The following is a 17,852-nucleotide window of genomic DNA, read 5'->3' on the forward strand; positions in this document are numbered from 1 at the left end:
AGTACTGTCATGCCTTTAGTCTTGCATCATCACCCCCCCAAAAAAACTTGTTGCGTCACTGGAGCGGCAGGATGTTAAGCCAGTATCTTAATAGAGTGTATTTAAATGGAGACTAGTGTCGACCGATTCCAAAGGCCGAGCTAGCCCAGATTCTCTACTTCAGGTAAGGTAGCGTGAAGCCTGCAGTTGCACCTGTGGCTGCGACGACCGGCATGGCTAAGTACTATGTAAAGATGCCATGTCGACAACGAACCCACCCTCTACCACTGATTTCCTCCTCCAAACACACGATAAGGCACTTCGCGGTTCGCCATCCATTTGCTGCCTGTACCCGGATGCCCAACCAAACCGCCCGGAAAGTTCTGATTGCCCGTCCCAAACCAGAAAGACGCCATTGCTTGAAATTGCACCGCTCGTCCGTGTTATTTTCATCCTAGACCACGTCTCTCCCTCCTTAAGTATGCTCTCACTGCTCCTCAACCGGGTAAAGATGGGCTCCGATCATCTTGTTCATTTGGAACATATCCACCTTAGATTGTTTGAAAATGGCATGCATCTTGTCGTCGCAAAGAATTTGTCTCTTGTTTTCCGGATCCTGTAGGTCATTGCCCTTGATGTGTTCCCAGAGCTTCTTGACAACCTGCGGGCGAGAGAGCTGGGGTAGAAAGTTAGTGTGCTATTATCAGCCAACATATCATTCCGCGTAACCATACCTGAGGTTCGCCAAGCAACTCTGACAACGGCTCGCTCAAGTTGAAGGGCTTTTGGAATCCACCACCAGCCTTGCGTTTCGGCGCTTCGCCGCTGTCCTCGACGTCACTGTCGTCAATCTTCTTGTCACTCTTCTTGCGGGGCGCTTTCTTCTTCTTGGCCGCTTTGCTGCCCTTGCTGCTTGCGCCGTTGCCGCCGCGAGTTGTCCTTCCTCTTGCCATTTGGTTTTCCTGAGCTTGTAGCTTGGCAGCGAGCTTGGCATCGGCGTCTTCAGACGAGTCCTCGCGCTTCTGCCTCTTCCGGACAGGCGCGACGGACACCTCAATCTCGCCGTCAATATCATCGTCGTGGCCGTTGGCTTCGCGCTTCGGGGCGGGGCTTGCAGAGTACGAGTCGGGGGCTGCGTCATTAGAACCGGAGATGGCGTCGAAACGCTCTTCTATTAGCGCCTTGATGGCATCCTGCAAGCATTTGTGTTAGCCTTGACCCAGGTTATCGACAGGTGCATGTCGACAGTCGGCAGTGGGATTACTGGGTATGTTACCTTTTGAGCAGTAAGGTCCTTCCCGCCAAGAGCTTTCTCCAGACCTAAACGGATCTTCTTGCGAGTGATGGTCGTCAAGTCCGCGGTTGCAAGGATGCCGTCAATGATGGCGGTGTAGTTATCCTCATCTTCAGAGCTCACTGGGTAAATCAGTTTAGCGACGGCGTGGTAGGCAACGAAACCCAGAGTGCAGGAACGTACGGGGAAGAGACATGATGCCGCCGGACGAACGATGTTCCTGGAACAGTATTTGTAGATGTTGGGTGTAAATATTCGATCCGGAGCGGCCGATAGTTGCAGGTGCACGGTTTGTTGAAGTTGTCGCGCAAGAGTGTTGGAAGCACCTGGAGACGCAGCTGGCCGGTCGATCGTGGAAGCAGATGAGGGATTGGCGAGAGGAGAGTTGGTAGGTGGATTGTTTGGTTGGCCTCGAATCAGAGCATGTCTTTGGCGATCCGTACCTTAGCTTGGCATCAGTGGGAAGGCGCGAGGGGCATGAGAATTCGAATAGAAGGTGCAAAGTGGGACAGCACGATCCACGCCTCTGGCTTCCTTATATCGCGGCGGAGTGCATCAACGTGCCGACACACACACGCACAAGGCTGAAGTGAGGACGATCTCTTGGTGGGGCGTGGCTGCCAAGGCGGGAGTCGCGAAAGAGAGGTGGTGCACCTGATGGATATAGTGTGTCGCTGGAAGAGGTGGAAGTTGATCGGGGGGTGCGAGACTGGAACGGCGAGGTTTCGTTCCAAACAACCAGATGCGACGATTGTGCGGTGTCGGTGCAGTGTGCAGTGTGCAGTGTGTGGTGCGATCTGTGGCCCAGGCAAGAAAAGGTGAGGCTCACACTTTCCGATGTTTGGTTCTTGTTCGGTCGGCACGTTAGCGTGTGGTCTGTTCTGAAGACTGGGTAGTCTGTTGGTACGTAGTAGTGTATCTGTACGGTAGTACGGATACTCCGTAAGGCGAGGTAAGGAAAGGTAAGGTATCGGTAGCAGGGGAGAATGAGATACCTTAGCAACCAAAGCAAAGCCAACGAATAGGTAGCAAGGCCAAGAGCGGGTTATGTGTGGCTGAAAGGATAGACAGGAAAAAGTGGTCTTTGGGTCTTGTCTTGCAGTCGTGCATTAGACGTTGGCTCGTGCTGCCATCAGTTCCAGACCGCGACGCCGTGCCAATCACATTGCCGAATTGACTCCCGGCTGATGTTCCTTCGGCAGCCCCACCCCACACCGGTCGCCTGACAAGCATCACGTGGCTCGGCTTGCACGGCCGGGGAAGGCGCCCTCTTGAGGTTTCACCCAGTGTTATCTCATTGCACACCTACCTTAGTAAGCAGATCAGATAGCTTTTCAGTAACATCTGAATTCCCATCAAATCAAGGTAAGGTATCAACATGCCTGGCAGGTAGGTACTAGATATAGAGAAGGTAAGGTAATACCTAAGTAGCTTATGTCCCATCAACTTCGATCGCATGTCAGCACCTTGTTAGGCCGGTGGGATATCAATCTCGGTGTGCTGGCCAATAACAAACCAGAGAATGTCTCGGTGAGGTCCAGAGCTGTTCCCAAATCGGCAAAGGCGCACTCCACCATTCCAAGTTAGCTTCGGGCCAATGAAGTCTCCGGCGGTCACAGCTGGACCATCTTCTACCTTACAGAACATCAGTCTATCTTCTGCGCTTGTGTCTAACCGTTGGATTGGTGACGTCGGTCTTCGTGGTCACACTTGATTTATTCTATATCACTCATTATTACGTTTGTCCTGCATTGACTAGATTACTCCGTTTCTGCTTGCTTCAAGATTGCTTCAAGGGAGACAAGTCAGTCAGGATGCTCAACCCATTCAGCATCTTCACCCAGGCCTTTCCGCCGCGGCCCCAATTCACCGAGAAGGATATTCCTGATCTCTCTGGCAGGGTCAGTATCTCATGTAATACCATCGATATGACTCGCTTGATACTTACACGTTGTCGCAGGTCTGCATCGTAACGGGAGCAAACACTGGTGTTGGCAAGGAAGTCGCACAGATTCTGTACTCGAAGAACGCCACCGTCTACGCTACCTCTCGTTCCGAGGAAAAGGGCCGTTTAGCCATCAGCGCTATCAAGGAGGCAGTACCTAACTCTACAGGAAAGCTGGATCTTCTCACTCTGGATCTGGCCGACCTCACCACCATCAAACCCGCAGCCGATGCCTTTCTCGCCAAGGAGACACAACTGCATCTTCTCATCAACAATGCCGGCGTCATGATGCCACCTCAGGGGAGCAAAACAGCGCAAGGGTATGAATTACAGTTGGGAACAAATTGTGTCGGCCCGTTCCTCTTCACCAAGCTGTTGACGCCGACTCTGGTGCAAACGGCCAAGACAGCACCCAAAGACAGCTGCCGCGTTGTCTGGGTGTCGAGCTCAGCCGCGGAGGTCTTGTCGCCCAACCCCGCCATTGAGGTTGACAACCTGGACTACAGCAGAGATAGGATCAAGGAGTTCAAGTACGGCATCAGCAAGGCGGGCAACTATTTTCACTCTACCGAGTTCGCCAAGCGGCACAAGGCCGACGGCGTCATCAGTCTCGTAAGTCTTGGCACAATTCCGAGAATACGAAATGGACAACTAACCACACAAAGGCCTTGAATCCGGGAAACCTTTCGTCAGAGCTGGATCGCCACATCACGGCGCTGATTCCGACGTTGTTCAGAAAAGCCACCACATATCCTGCCATTAACGGTGCATACACTGAATTATTTGCGGCGTTATCTCCCGATGTGACCATCGAGAAGACGGGCGATTGGGGTGTGTTCAACAACCCTGTTTGATAACTTTTACAAGTTGCTAATCGGAATTCTCCCAGTTGTTCCATGGGGTCGTTTTTATGCCATTCGGGATGACCTTGTGCAGGGCTCCAAGTCCCGCGAAGAGGGCGGTACAGGCCTCGCCGAAGACTTTTGGAAATGGACTGAGGAGCAGGTAGCAAAGTACCTCTGATGTACGAGCGTATTATGTTACATAGACAGGCCAAATACTCTGTCAGGTTTCGCCGTTCGCCACTTGTACCCAGAGGTGAATCTAGCAAGGCAACAAAAGCAAGGGGTCATCAAGTGGTAAGTCACTAGTTCACTTTCACAGTTCAGACATGAAGAGAGCGGGCAGCGGTGGTATCGTACACTGAAGAATATATTCAAAACTAAGTCCAATAGGCACAGTGACAAGTCTTATATGCAAAAATGATATGTACATCAGAAGTGGTCCTATCCTCGCTTCGGAGTCCAAAGGGACACCGAAGCGATATTCATCCTCCTCAGGCTCCTGTCAACAACAACGGAGACGCTTAGTTGCGCTTAGCGTGGTTGCGGCGGCGGCGGCGACGGCAAGCGGGCTTGGCGCTGGCAGAGGCAGCGGGAGCAGAGCTGGTGGTGGCGGCAGCCGGGGTGGTGGCAGCAGGAGCGGAGGGCTCCTCAGAGACAACAGGGGCAGCGGAGGAGACGGGAGTCGCGACGGGGGCAGAGGAGGAAGCGGGCTCAGACTCGACGGGGGCGGTGGAGGAGACGGGGGGCAGCGCTGGTGGTGGGCACGGCGGTGGTGGTGGGAGCCGCGGTGGTAGGGGCGGCAGCAGCGGGAGCAGAGGAGGCGGCGGCAGCGGAGGTGGCAGCGGGAGCGGCAGAGGAAGCAGGGGCAGAAGAGCCAGAGTCAGAAGATCCGGAGCCGACAGCCTTGGTGATCTCGCCGTTCTCGATGTAGACGCCGGAGAAGTAGAAGTCCTCAGTCTCGTCGGCGTAGCCGTCACGGGGGAGCTCGAGAACACCGACGTGCCAGTCAGCACCGTTGCTGGAGGCGGAGGCAGTCACGGGGGCAACGACCTGGGTCAGGGCCTCGGCACCGGTGGAGTGCCAGAAGCCGACGGAGCCACCGTCAAAGTCGATCTCGTAGGCAACGTTGTGCCAGACGTCAGCGTCCCAGTTGACGCTCCACTCGGTCTTGCCGCCGACGACCCAACGGAGGAGGGGGTCCTCGGTACCGGTGGCACCGCTTTGCCAGCCCGACTTCATCTCGACAAAGTGACTCTCGAAGAAGGCGATCTGGTGCTCCTTGTTCAGGGAAGGGGCGTTGGTGTCGCTGCGCTTCAGGGAGAAGTGGTAGAAGAGCTTGCCCTTGCCGATGGCGGCGGTGGTCTGGGGGATCAGCTCGGTGCGGCGCATGGTCTGGCCGTTCCAGAAGGAGGTGCTGGTCAGGGAGATCTTGGCACCCTGCTTGGAGCCCGTGTCGGCCGGGTTCTTGAAGTCGGAAGAGAGGTTGACGTAGTCGGTGGTGGCGCCGGAACCGTGGATGTAGTACTGGTAGGGGCCGACCTGGCTGCTCCAGGACCACTTGTCGAGGTCAGTGGCAGAGGTCATGTCGTTGAAGCGACCATCCCAAAGGATCTCGCACTGGGCGCGGGTGGCCAGCAGAGCCGCGCTGGCGATGCTCCATGTGAACTTCATTTTTGCAGGTTGGTGGTGGTGGTGTGGTTGGTTTGGGAGTTTTGGGTGTGTAAGTGAGCGTGTGTATGCCTAAACCGACCGGGCGGCTTGGAGAAAGCTTGAATTCAAGGGTTTGAACGAATGGAATGTTTCGAAAAGAAAGAGAGGACGCAGGTCGCAGCAATCGATGCCTTGGCCTTGCTTCAGGAAGTTCAATGTACGATAGAGAATGTAGCTAAGCTCAAACGAAACGAGGCATGGCGGCACGCGTTGGCAGACGAGCTCCTTTATGTAGGTCCCCCTTGGCTTCCTAGTCTTCACCCCTTGGGACGAACATTCAATTCCATCCTCGCTCCGTGGTTCCTGGAAAGGAGATGACCCCGCAGGTTTAGCTGCGAGGAATAGAGTAAAAGACTCCTTTGGGGAAATGGGCCTTGCAGAAGCACTTTGTTTCACGGCAAGGTTTCCCGGTTCGGCGGGTTCATCTCTGCAAGCCTCTGTCAAGCGACAGGTAGTGTACGGATAGGCCTGTGAGTGTAAGTGGGATTAGATTGCGGAGTTGTCCCTGGCTTCAGGTGAGGCCATGGTTGATGAGGCCACGCCATATCCGTACATGTGCGGCCTGCAGGTCCCAGGTTGCGGCGGCAAGGCAAGGCATGCCGCATAGCAACTTGGCTAGGAGCAAAGAGGCAGAGACTGCAGGATTCCGCGGCGAAAGGAGTCATGGAAAGGCCAGGGCCTGGGCTCGGGTGGGAGAAGCGGACCAACACAGCCAGAGAGAAATGAACAGGGCGTTGGGTGGGCGCTTGATGTTAATGAAGTCGAGCCCACATCTCGTTTGCATCTTGTATGGATGGCGATGCAGGGGGTGCTAAAAGACTGGGAGAACGCACGTTGTACCATGCAGTTGAGAGAGAGCCGCCTAGGTGCGAAGCTTCTGCTGGTGGGAAATTTGCATACGGAGCGCGGAGTGGGTCCGCTAGGCCGGATCGGGGCCGTCCCCAAACAAGCAAGCCGCAAGTGCCCCTTTTCGGCACAACCGGGAATACCCTTCTCTGGGCCTCCGCCGTGCAATTGCCAATATTCAAGCACCCAAGTTCATCCCAAAAACTCAATTTGAAATCAAAAAGCCACCACCGCCTGTCAAACTGCAAGGCTTCTGCCGCCTGCAACGGCTGCCACTATCGGGTTGTGGGCGACGGCGTGGCGGTGGGAAGGGCCTTCAATGACGTGATGTGTTATACCCGAAATAACGTTCTTCTTTTCGGCTATCGCTCACCTTAATTCACCTTGAGTAATAGGTCACAAGGGTACTTTTGCCTATTAGTATTGGATGTTAAGAAGTACGGATAAAGCGGGAGATCTCCCGAGACAGACATGCATGCCCGGGCCCGAGACTGTGGACTGTCCGCAAGCCGCCCCGACTTTCTAGCCAGGGCTTCAGATCAGCTGTGATCAACGGATAAGTAAGATATGCAAGACAACAATCATCATTATGGAGAAAGAACAGCTATGTCATGATGAGAAAGGGTAGCAACCGTAGATTTATTCTACTCTCCAAGTACCTTACCTATGAAAGTAGATGTCTTATCCTCCTAGTCAACGTATTAAAGACTCGCTTACTCTTCTGTAGTCCTACCTCCTCACGATCGGAGATACTCGCAGACGCTCTTGCCCCAACGCGACGCCCCCTTGTATACCCACATGCCAGGTGCATTACCCGTCTTCAACCCTTCTATGGCGTCCGCAAGTATAAGCCCGCACCCCTCCTTCTTCACCTCTTCTATAGGAGTGAGATATGTCTTGAATGAGAACATGATCGCTCCCGTATTGGGAAGTCGTGTCAAAGTTTGTAGTTCTTGGCGCAAACGAGCCTGAGTGATGTGAGTTTCCTGGTACATGACACATTGAATGTTAAGAGCGGCTCTCTCACCTTTGAAATATCGACATCCTCGTCCTCTTCCGTCTTGTCGCCTTCGTAGATGTGCAAGTTGCTTGGACTGAAGAGGTTCTCGTGCGTAGAAACAGACCACTATATCATCCATCAGCTGAAGGCCTCTAGGTATCCAAGAATAAGTAAGCCTACGTTCATTCGCTTGACGCTCTTCCCGACTTGCAATCGAGAGAAGAAACGCTCCATACTTGCACCAATCTTCTCATATGACGGCACCGGAGTGTGAATGTCCTTCATCAGCTTCCCGAGCTTATTGGACGGGTCGAATCCAGCGGGATGGCAGCAGACGAACGCCACGCAACGATGGCCCTCTGGTGTCTCAACGAGCAAAAAGATGTCATCTTCCACGGTCTCTCCAAGAGCCTTGAGCGCAGCAACGGGGTCCTCCGGCGGCGTGAGAGGCAATGACGCCTTGGTAACGTGGTTATGGAACTCAGTCTTGCCCTCGGACAAGGAGAACATGGTTGGATATCGCTTCGGCAGATACTCTGAGAGCATATAGGTCCAGACCTCATGGAGAGCAGGTAGGCCTTCTGGCACAGCGCCCGCTACCGTTGATGTATGCTCCTGCAGAAGTTGACGACGTTCAGTCACTCGATCAAGGTAGTTGTTGTCTATAATGATGAGATCTTCAGGCGGGCTTGCTTGGATGGCTAAGATGGAACTCCGTCAGAACGCAAGAAATATTACTTGTGCGAGGTTTGTGGTACCCATGGTGATGTGATAGACTGGCTTGAATGGCCGGTGCTTGGCGGGATCGATATTCTGCCAGTCAAAATCTTTCAGAGGCGTTATACCGGCCTTTTCATCTGATTTCTCCTGGGTACCATTTCCGGCCAGCTTTTCCTTTACACAGTCAGATCTCTCCGTGTGATCTTTCAAAGATAAGGATACACACCTTTGTGGCATATCTCCACTTCCATCTCCATGCGGAGAATAGCAGCACAGCTACCGCCAAAGCTGAGAGGAGGAACATATCGGCGTTATGGAATAATGTAGGATGTGAAGTCTACACAGTAGAAGGCAAGATGTTTAAAGCAACTATAAGACGAGATGAGTTGAGTCGTTTCAGCCCAGAAACGAACTGTTGACGTGACTCAGGATAACAGCCAACTTATACGGCGAGGATCCCTGATACAAGTCGGGGAGCCAAGAGCAGACCGTTATCGGCCCAGACAGCCGGACGCCATTAAGTCTCCGCTAGTACTCTGTAGACTTTCCGAGTCGTGGGATCTCGCCCAGGGCCACGATACCTCTTTTGGGCAATAGATTGAGACCACCGGCAATCGTCTGGCCTCGATTGGCCTGGCCAATGAAATTCACCTCATTTGGGCAGTAAAAAGAGACCCTTCCATGCATTCCAGGTTCTCCAACTCTGCATGCATGCGTCGGGCCCAGCGTAAATAGCGTATCAAACACATAGTGTGGCATTCTACCACGCAGTAGATCTCCCGCCTGAGATGTTGACTTGGATCCGATGCTTCCCCGCAAACGCCGCTTGCCACCCACATAACGACTCCAACGAATCTGATGATGTCGTTTTGTGATACCGCGATGTCAGCTTTTTGATCATATCGTACGTAATAGAACCTGAGCATCTCAATGCTTCAACCGCCTGCTCGACCTTCCTGCCCCAGCTAGTTCCCGGAGAGAAGGCACTTCCATGGCTGTAGCGCGCACACGCTATGTCAAGACACCTCCTTACCTCCTCAGTTCTCAACCCGTTGGATTTACCTTCAATTTCTCAAGAAGACATGATGGCGAGTAATCCAGCCAGCTCCACGTTTTCATCTCATTGAGCACTATGATCGCTTATGGCATGTCTCTATATGGAGGAGAGTTCAACATAGCCCCATCAAGCTGAGTCAGAAACTGGATCCATCAGACAAAACCTCTCACTGCCAGTAGTGATGGACTCGACTCCCGTCGAAGACGAAGCAGACCAAGGGGGGTTGAATGCCTCCTTGCCTGGTGGTGACAATGCATGACTCTACCTACCCCGCAATCGGACTTGACATGCCGATAATCGATAAGAGGGGAGCGAGATAAGATAGGAGAGCCAAGTGCTCCATGGTTAGTCATCATTCTTCAACTCTGAATGCTCCAAGGGCTTCATAAGTCAGCAGAAGCTTATCTCTTCAGCTACGTAATCACGCAAGCTCTGGCAGGGGTGAGCTCCTCATTCGACTCCACGCTCTCACCATCATCCATGTCATTGACCACTCACATTGCCGAAGTCGCGACCGAAGAGAAGCGATCACTTCCCCGTGTGCCCCTCCAGATACTCCCAAAGCTCATTGTCGCCGGCGATGTCTGCGCTCTGGGTTTGAAACGTCGGCCGATAATCCAGCCGAACCGTCAGTCACCTTCTTGATTGGGCCAAGGGCTCTCCCAAGGAACCCAATGCTGAGAGGTTTGGAGCCAATATAACATATCCCTTGCTCCTAGAACTTTTCAGCGTTTGTCACTTGATCTTTTTTGCTTCAGACAACACCAAAACGTTGTTGTCATGGATTCGGAAAAGAGCAGCATGTTGCCGCCGTACAGCGCCGCGGACCTCCCACCGCCCTCGGGCCCTCGGCACTCTCACTACCATAAACGATGGCTACGACCCAGACGCAGCATGAAGCTCATCGTGGGATGTCTTGCGTTCATTGCCTTTGCCCAATGGAAGCAGATCTCAATACTGCCTTCCCGCGAGCCATCCTCCTCCCTCTCTGCGGAGCGTCTGCAGCAGGATTTGGCGACTTGTGCGAAGTTGCGACACAAGCCACAGGATCCAATTGGCCTCGGCCGAGAAAAGAATGCTCGTTTTGTCGACGGCCAGCGCCCGACGCTCATCCGCAATGCCACTATCTGGATTGGCGAAGCCGTGGAGGGTACTTCTCCAGAAGACGCGCGTGCCGGCAAAGGATACTCGTGGATCACTGCTGACGTCCTCATCGACTACGGCCTGATCCAAAAGGTCGAAGCCGACATCTCCCTCGACTCCCTTCCCAAGGATACCCAAATTTGGGACGCCAAGGGCCGCCAATTGACCAGCGGTATTATTGACATGCACTCCCACGCCGGTGTTGGTGCCCTGCCCGAGCTCGTCGGCAATCAGGATGTGAATGAGATGTCCAACGACATTACTCCCTACGTTCGTTCAATCGATGGACTCAACCCCCTCGACCCACAGATCCAGGTCATCAAGTCTGGAGGTGTAACTACCTCGCTGGTTTTGCCAGGCTCTGGCAACAACATGGGAGGCGAGGCCTTTGTTATCAAGCATGCTGTTGGCAAGCCCGATGGCCGCACCGAGCTTTCTGCGGAGGATATGCTGGCGGACCCGGATCGCAACTGGCGGTATATGAAGATGGCATGTGGAGAGAACGCGAAGCGTGTGTACGGAAAGGTTGGACACAGCCCATTCTCTCGTCTTGGCGAGAGCTGGGAGTTCCGTCATGCCTTTGAGCAGGCAGCCAAGCTTGTGCAAGAGCAGGACGACTGGTGTGCGGCAGCCGACAAATTTGGAGTGGAGAGCCAGTCATCTTACTTGCCCCAAGACCTCAAGTGGGAGAGTCTCAGTGCTGCCCTGCGAGGCCAAGTGCACATCAACACCCACTGCTACACGATTCCGGACCTGGAAGCATTCGTTGACCACACCAACGAGTTCAAGTTCCCGGTGCGGGCTTTCCACCACGCCCACCAGACCTTCCTAGTTCCCGAGGTGCGTGTCTCCGATTTGTCTGTTCCTGGTCTCATCACTAACAAGCTTATGTAGATCCTGAAGCGCGTCTGGGGTGGTCGCCCACCTGCTTCTGCGCTGTTTGCCGACAACATGTACTACAAGTCCGAGTCGTACATTGGCTCCGAGTACGCTGGCAAGATCCTTTGGGAGAACGGCCTTACCCCCGTGTACGTTAGTGATAACCCGGTCTTGAACGCCCAGCATGTCCTCTTCGAGGCCGCCAAGGCTTACAGATATGGCCTCCCTTACCATGCAGCTCTGTCCGGTGTGACATCTGCCCCTGCCGAGTTGTTGGGCTTGGGCCAGCGAATTGGCAAGATCAAGCCTGGATTCGATGCCGACATTGCTGTCTGGGACAGCGATCCTCTGAGTGTTGGTGCCGCGCCTGTGCAAGTGTGGATTGATGGAGCTGCCCAATTCTCTGATCCCTTCGAGCTCAACAAGCCTCTTGACGGCCCTATTTCTCCGGATCCCAAACTGGCCAATACTACCGAGGACACCACCGATCTCAAGGAAGTTGTTTTCACTGGCGTTTCCAACGTTTGGCTGTCAGGCGAGGAGGCTAGCACAGCCAACGGCGAAACGGTGAACGTTGTCTTCTCAAACGGCGATATTAAGTGCATTGGCGCCTGTACCGAGGATGTTGAGGCCGCCAAGTCCTCGTCGAAGAAGGTTGTTGACCTGAAGAATGGCCACATCACCGAGACTTTCACTGCGTTCGGTTCCCTCATTGGTCTCAACGAGATTGACAACGAGGCGGACACAGACAACGGCCGTTACCCCACTGGGTTCAGTCGTGGTCTTGACGGCCTTGTGCTCGACAACAAGAAGCTGCACATAGCTAAGAAATACGGCGTCACCAAGGCAATTTCGGCGCCCAAGTTCACAGGTGGATTGACGCACTCTGGAACCAGTGTTGGTTTCAATACTGATGCCAAGCACTCGCTCGAGAAGGGCGCTGTTTGGGCCGAGGACGTTGCGGTTCATCGTACATTGACTCTCGCTGCGAAGAGAGGCGATAACCCGTCGATCTCTGATGCCATTGGCAAGCTCCGACACACTCTCTTGGAGGCAGTCGCGACCAATGACACCGGATCGGATCCTTTTTCAGAAGCGGCCTACCTCAAGAAGGTGGTTAACGGAGAGCTGCCCTTGGTCCTCACAGTCCATAGCGCGGACACCATTGTCGCCGCTCTCAGAGTCAAGGCCACAGTCGAGGAGGCCTTGGCTGCAAAGAGCCAGTCAAAGGAGTCTCCCAAGCTTCGTGTCTCTATCATCGGAGGCGCTGAGTCTCATCTCGTCGCTCCAGAGCTAGCCGCTGCCGGTGTTGGCGTGCTTCTTGCACCTTTCCAGTCATACTCGTACACCTGGGACCAAAGACGTTCTCTGACCGGTGCTCCTCTCACAAATGGCACCGCCATTGACACTCTACTAGACGCTGGGGTCGTCACTGCCATTGGATTGGAGGAAGATTGGTTGATCCGTGACTTGGGACTGCTTGCTGGCATTGCGCAGAAGAACGGCAATGGTCGGCTGAGCGAGAAGAAGGCGTTGGATCTGGTTTCCTCCAACGTCTACAAGATTCTCGGTATTGAAGAGACGCAGTCGAAGAAGGCTCGCCACTTTGCTGTGTACGAGGGCAGCCCGCTTGAGATTGACGGCAGAATTCGTGCTGTCGGCAGCGGCCGTGAGACCGTGTCTGTTTTCGTGTGAACGAATCGTGGGAAGGCTTTAGGCCTATGCTTACAACGGATAGTTCTTGTTCACCGAAACTTGAAAGACCCATTTAATGACTCGGAAACTATTCCGATCCCGGTTCCGAACCGCGCGGGGAAGACAGTAATCCAACGCATGATCAAACTGCAATGACGGCTCACTTGTCTACCAGATAGTGATATTGAAAATGGTCCATTCTAAGCACATTAGATCCAGCTGAATCAGCTCTAGCCGTCCTGATTTGCCGCAGGGTCGTGGCGTTGATTCCTTTGCCATTGTGGTCCCGCGCGGGTATTACCAATCTGATCCCGGACGGTGACAATCCCGGCGTATCACCCTTTGACCAATGAAAAAGGACCAAATCGAAGCCAACTAAACGGATGCCGTTGCTATTTGAGCCTCCTAGTCCCCCTACCATCCGTTGGGTTAGTAAGGGTCTTAGTAGCACTTGAACAGCATCGGATGACAACAGCAACAAGAACTCTGTCTTATTTGACTAGAACTCTACGACTTCCCAGAATCAATTGGATCACCAGACGAAAACTCAGAACATCATCACCTACAATGACACGCGCTGCAGCAATTTGTGTCGCGCACGGCGGAGGTACGTTGAACTCCGCTGAGAATCCCAGGAAGCTTCAGTGCTGACTTACACATCTTAGGTCCCATGCCTGTTCTTGGAGACCCTGGCCACGCTTCCATCACCGCATCACTCCAGAAGCGCGTGCCCAAGATTTTAAAGCTCAACACACCAGACGCACCGAGAGCCGTTGTGGTTGTAACGGCCCATTGGTCGGAAGGCGCACCAACCATCTCATCAGGGGAGCGCCATGATCTGTACTACGACTATGGTGGCTTCCCGCGAAAGGCTTACTCACTCAAATATCCCGCTCCGGGATCGCCAAGTATCGCAAATGAGTTGAAGCAGGCTCTCGAGAAGGAGGGTCTCTCACCGGTAATGAACTCACGTCGTGGTAAGTATAAGTAATGGCACCCAAGCTGCAGTAATCCTAGATTAACATTCAACTCAGGGTGGGATCATGGCGTCTTCATTCCACTCCTCCTCATTCACCCAGCCGCCGACATTCCAGTCATTCAGCTTTCAGTGCTGGCCTCTGAGGATCCCGAGGAGCATTTCCGCATGGGTCGGGCCCTCTCAGCCCTGCGCGACACCAACGTTGCCGTCGTCGGCTCGGGTTTTGCTTCGCTTCATAACATGGGAAAGCTGCGGTCACTCATGATGGGAGACCCGTCAACGGCAAAGAGGATCGGGACGCAAGTCAACGAATGGAACAAGGAGTTGACGGGCGCCGCACTCCTAGAGAAGCGGGAAGACCGCGTCAAGGCGCTGTCCAACTGGCGCAAATTCTCTCACAGTTACGAAATGCACCCTCGCTACGGCGCGGAGCACTTCATGCCTCTGCTGGTATGTGCGGGTGCTGCTAACGACGAGGTTGGCCGGGAGTACAATGACGACTTCCTTGGGGCGGATATCAAAACATACTATTGGGGAGATGTACGTGTCTGAATTATTCTAACTAGCACCTTGTTCCATCTATATGCCCATTCCGAAGCGCCAGTCCCAAATCCGCATCTATCCAAGCGGAGTGTGGAGAGGGCGAGATGCTTCTCAGCCCTTCTATCCCATAATACATTTGACTCGTTATATCATGATTCTTTCAATGTTCTCCTAGCCGGAGAACCCCGACGCCCAATGCTGATGGAAAAAATAATACAGTCCTCTGAGTGGGAAAACCCTCGAACGTCCTCCAGTCCCGTCCAAATGAAACATCTTTTGTGAGCGCAAAGAATTCAGTAAGTGATGTAAAACATTACGAATTAGGGGGTCATGGTAGCGTAGACCAGATCAGTCAAGGTTGTTAAAACTTGCCTCCAACACCCATGGCATCGACGACGTGAGCCTCCTTCTCGACGACCCAGCCGGTTTGCACGTAGTTGGAGAGCCAACTGACCTCGCGTCCACGATGGCCGTCGCAGTCGCGGCATCCGCGTCTCGCCATCTCGAGTCCAGTGACACCGTCCATGACGCCGCTTCTGCCGCCGACAGTCGCTCCTAGACCAGTCCAGCTGAGGCGGCGGCTGTCCTTACGGGATCGGCGCGTCTGCGCGTAGTTTGCCATGGCAGCGAGCTCGCGCTTCTCGGCAATGTCGCGGTCGATCATCATGACGTAGTCGAGGATGCTGCTGGGAGCCTGTGGCGATGAAGGATCGGGAAAGAGGGCCGAGAGATAGTCTGTCAAAAGCATCACGGGACGCTGGTCGGGAACCCAGTGGCCAGAGGGTTGGGGCACCTGGTTCTGGATCACGAAAACGCCGCCACAGAATCGGCCGTCAGGCTTCTTTTGAACAGACCGGAGCACGCCCATCTGAGCGAATGGGTCGTTGGCGTAGGCGAAGTGCTCGATGTGAGGACCACGTTCTTCAACCACCGCGGTGGATCCATCCTCAAAGCGGGTGACCTTGCGGCTGGTTTCTCCGAGAGGTGCTACAAATTCTGAAGCCGCGGCACCAAAGGTGTAGATCTCGAGTTTCGAGAGCTTTTCGGCTTGAATATCGGAGCAGAGGCGAGCGAGAACGTGCGCAACGGGTAGAGAGCCGTTGTTGTGGGCAAGTACGGCGACCCGGTGGACGGCGGCGTCGAGGAGGGCTGTGCGGAGCTCGGTGTAGAGGGCGCGCGAGGCTTGGGTTTCGAAAGGGAAGCACCGCTGGATGGCGAGGAGGAGCATGTCGAAGGGGAGCCCGTAGGTTGCCATCTGAATACCGCTGAAAGAGCGCCCAAAAAGGCGGGCAAGTCGAGGGATTGTGCATTGTTTGAGGTGCGTCGAGCTTCGTGGGTGTTAGTTTCCGTATGATCGCTGCTAAAGAGATGAAAGAGAAGGGGACATACCTCGTGCCCATCCCGCCAATGAAGATCCATCTCTCCTCGTCATCGTCAATGTCAGTTGTGCTGTTTCCAAACTCGTCGCAGCTGGCCATAACTTCATTTCCGTTCATCAGCCAACTAAGACCCAACACCATGCTCATTGAGATTCCTAGCCAAGCCCCAAACAAGATCCCCGGAAGAATAATGAACAAAGGAATGGCGAGTGTCACGATCCCAACTTCAACAATGGCCAGACTGAGTTGGACGACGATGTCCTTGAGGTGGCTCTTGGAAAGGTGCTGACGGTGGTTGGCGACGTGTGTTCTTAGCGAAGCCATTAAGCCCGGCATCATCTGCCACATCTCCCGTAGATCTTCATGAAGCAATGGCAAAGTCGGCTTCTGTGCTAGTGGTACGGTTCCACAAGCTCCATCGATAAGTGGTGGGATGTATGTTACTGAAGGTCCGCATGTTTTGATCGGTCCGCATGTGCTATTCCTTGGTGATGTGCGTGGTGAGCCGGTGGGTGACTGATACGATGGTGATCTCGATAGCCACGGCATGACAGGTGAGGTTGTGGGAGATCTTTTTGCTGCTATGAACGGCATCGGAGCGACTCTCTGGGGAAGAAAAAACCAAAACGTAGGACGAAAGAAGGATATCGAGAGAGATTGCGGGTTGAGCCAAGTATGTAGCTGGAGAGCTTGGAACGAAAGCATCGGGGTTCGATCAAGAAGTTAAGGTTACACCCATGAAGATTCACATGCAACCCGCAGTTCTTTTAATCTTCGTTGCGTTGTTGTTGTTGATGTCTCGTCGTTCACGCTGATTTTTAGTGCTTCCTCTCCCTTATCATTCCTGTTGCCGCTCGGGCAATCTTGTTGCAGACACCGGCGCAGAGCGCTTGTTTGGTGGCGCATTCCTCGGCCAAATTCGCCCCGTGCCTTGACCATCTAGAATCAGGTCGTACCCTATTTGAGCCAGAGTGAGAAATTGGTTTAGGAAGTCTGTTTGGGTTCTCGTCGAAGCTGGTTTGTTTACTTTCGAGCTCATCCCACTTACAAGACTTATTACGATCTCACGAGGGGTTCCGTCGGACATTGCCTTCAAAGAAGCTGATTGGTGATGTCTTACACGATAAGTTGAAAGCACGAATTAGCAGAACAGGAACCCCCAAAGAGCTAGCCTACATCAACCTTGCAGCCTTTCAAAGCCCTTGCAGCGGTCCGTCGATTCTCGTCCGAACTCTGAGCAGAATTCAGATGGCATTGATCACCCCGGCTACTCGGGTTCCAGAGCCGGGTCGATCCCGTTGCGGCTGGAAGCCGGGGTCTTGCAAGAATTTCTTTGGAGTCAATGGTGCACCGAGCAACAGACTTCCAACTTGCAGCCCTAAGAGAAAGAGGCGCACAGATGGGCCATTTCTTCTGCCCGCTCTTCTTCCACTAAGCCACTTGAGTTCAGGGTTCTGGTGAGCCTCAGGGGAACTAAAAGGCGAGAAGGCGATGGATTGTAAGCCGGTATTTTCGTCTAAGCTTTAGTGGCGGACTTTAGCCGCATGCTCCCTTGCATGTGAAGTTCTGACGTAAGTTCGTCTAGTCTCCCGCGCGCCCGGCAGAGCACGTTTTTCTTTGTGCCCGGATGTTGAGCTTCGATCTCCGACGGGGCCGTGATTCCGGCGTAAGACTCCAGTCGAGCTTCGGCCCACTACTCAGCGATAGGAAAACGCGGGAGGACGAGAACCTCTTACACACTAGGCAAAGCCAATTGAGGATTGACCCCCATCATCATAGAGGAATTCAACCGTTTCAAGATCCCGAGGTTCCTATTTGGCGTGGCATCTGCGGGTTAG

At 53.8% G+C, this 17,852-nt stretch overlaps 7 protein-coding genes across 7 annotated transcripts; 3 read left to right on the forward strand and 4 right to left on the reverse strand.

Moving 5' to 3' along the window:
• Positions 1-466: 466 nt before the first annotated feature.
• Positions 467-1,469, reverse strand: N0V96_004602 (uncharacterized protein; the record flags this gene model as incomplete). Its single annotated transcript, XM_053198765.1, has 4 exons — positions 467-655; positions 714-1,172; positions 1,256-1,395; positions 1,457-1,469. 4 exons carry the CDS (start codon positions 1,467-1,469, stop codon positions 467-469), a joined length of 801 nt encoding a protein of 266 aa, XP_053043783.1.
• A 1,618-nt stretch (positions 1,470-3,087) lies between these two features.
• On the forward strand, positions 3,088-4,241 carry RDH1_1 (short-chain alcohol dehydrogenase; the record flags this gene model as incomplete). The annotated part of the gene is made up of 4 exons (XM_053198764.2): positions 3,088-3,174; positions 3,234-3,830; positions 3,884-4,049; positions 4,108-4,241. 4 exons carry the CDS (start codon positions 3,088-3,090, stop codon positions 4,239-4,241), a joined length of 984 nt encoding a protein of 327 aa, XP_053043782.2.
• Positions 4,242-4,774: 533 nt separating this feature from the next.
• N0V96_004604 (uncharacterized protein) lies at positions 4,775-5,734 on the reverse strand (the record flags this gene model as incomplete). Its single annotated transcript, XM_053198763.2, has 1 exon — positions 4,775-5,734. One exon carries the CDS (start codon positions 5,732-5,734, stop codon positions 4,775-4,777), a length of 960 nt encoding a protein of 319 aa, XP_053043781.2.
• Positions 5,735-7,757: 2,023 nt separating this feature from the next.
• Positions 7,758-8,129, reverse strand: N0V96_004605 (uncharacterized protein; the record flags this gene model as incomplete). Its single annotated transcript, XM_053198762.2, has 1 exon — positions 7,758-8,129. The coding sequence occupies one exon, from the start codon at positions 8,127-8,129 to the stop codon at positions 7,758-7,760; it is 372 nt and encodes a 123-aa protein (XP_053043780.2).
• A 2,161-nt stretch (positions 8,130-10,290) lies between these two features.
• On the forward strand, positions 10,291-13,113 carry N0V96_004606 (uncharacterized protein; the record flags this gene model as incomplete). Its single annotated transcript, XM_053198761.2, has 2 exons — positions 10,291-11,379; positions 11,434-13,113. The coding sequence occupies 2 exons, from the start codon at positions 10,291-10,293 to the stop codon at positions 13,111-13,113; spliced, it is 2,769 nt and encodes a 922-aa protein (XP_053043779.2).
• A 670-nt stretch (positions 13,114-13,783) lies between these two features.
• On the forward strand, positions 13,784-14,644 carry N0V96_004607 (uncharacterized protein; the record flags this gene model as incomplete). The annotated part of the gene is made up of 2 exons (XM_053198760.2): positions 13,784-14,090; positions 14,148-14,644. 2 exons carry the CDS (start codon positions 13,784-13,786, stop codon positions 14,642-14,644), a joined length of 804 nt encoding a protein of 267 aa, XP_053043778.2.
• Positions 14,645-14,996: 352 nt separating this feature from the next.
• N0V96_004608 (uncharacterized protein) lies at positions 14,997-16,353 on the reverse strand (the record flags this gene model as incomplete). Its single annotated transcript, XM_065757161.1, has 2 exons — positions 14,997-15,963; positions 16,025-16,353. The coding sequence occupies 2 exons, from the start codon at positions 16,351-16,353 to the stop codon at positions 14,997-14,999; spliced, it is 1,296 nt and encodes a 431-aa protein (XP_065614374.1).
• Positions 16,354-17,852: the final 1,499 nt, after the last annotated feature.

The sequence above is a fragment of the Colletotrichum fioriniae genome (assembly GCF_027942845.1).
Source record: "Colletotrichum fioriniae strain IMI 355084 chromosome Unknown scaffold_4, whole genome shotgun sequence".
NCBI classification, from domain to species: Eukaryota; Fungi; Ascomycota; class Sordariomycetes; order Glomerellales; family Glomerellaceae; genus Colletotrichum; species Colletotrichum fioriniae.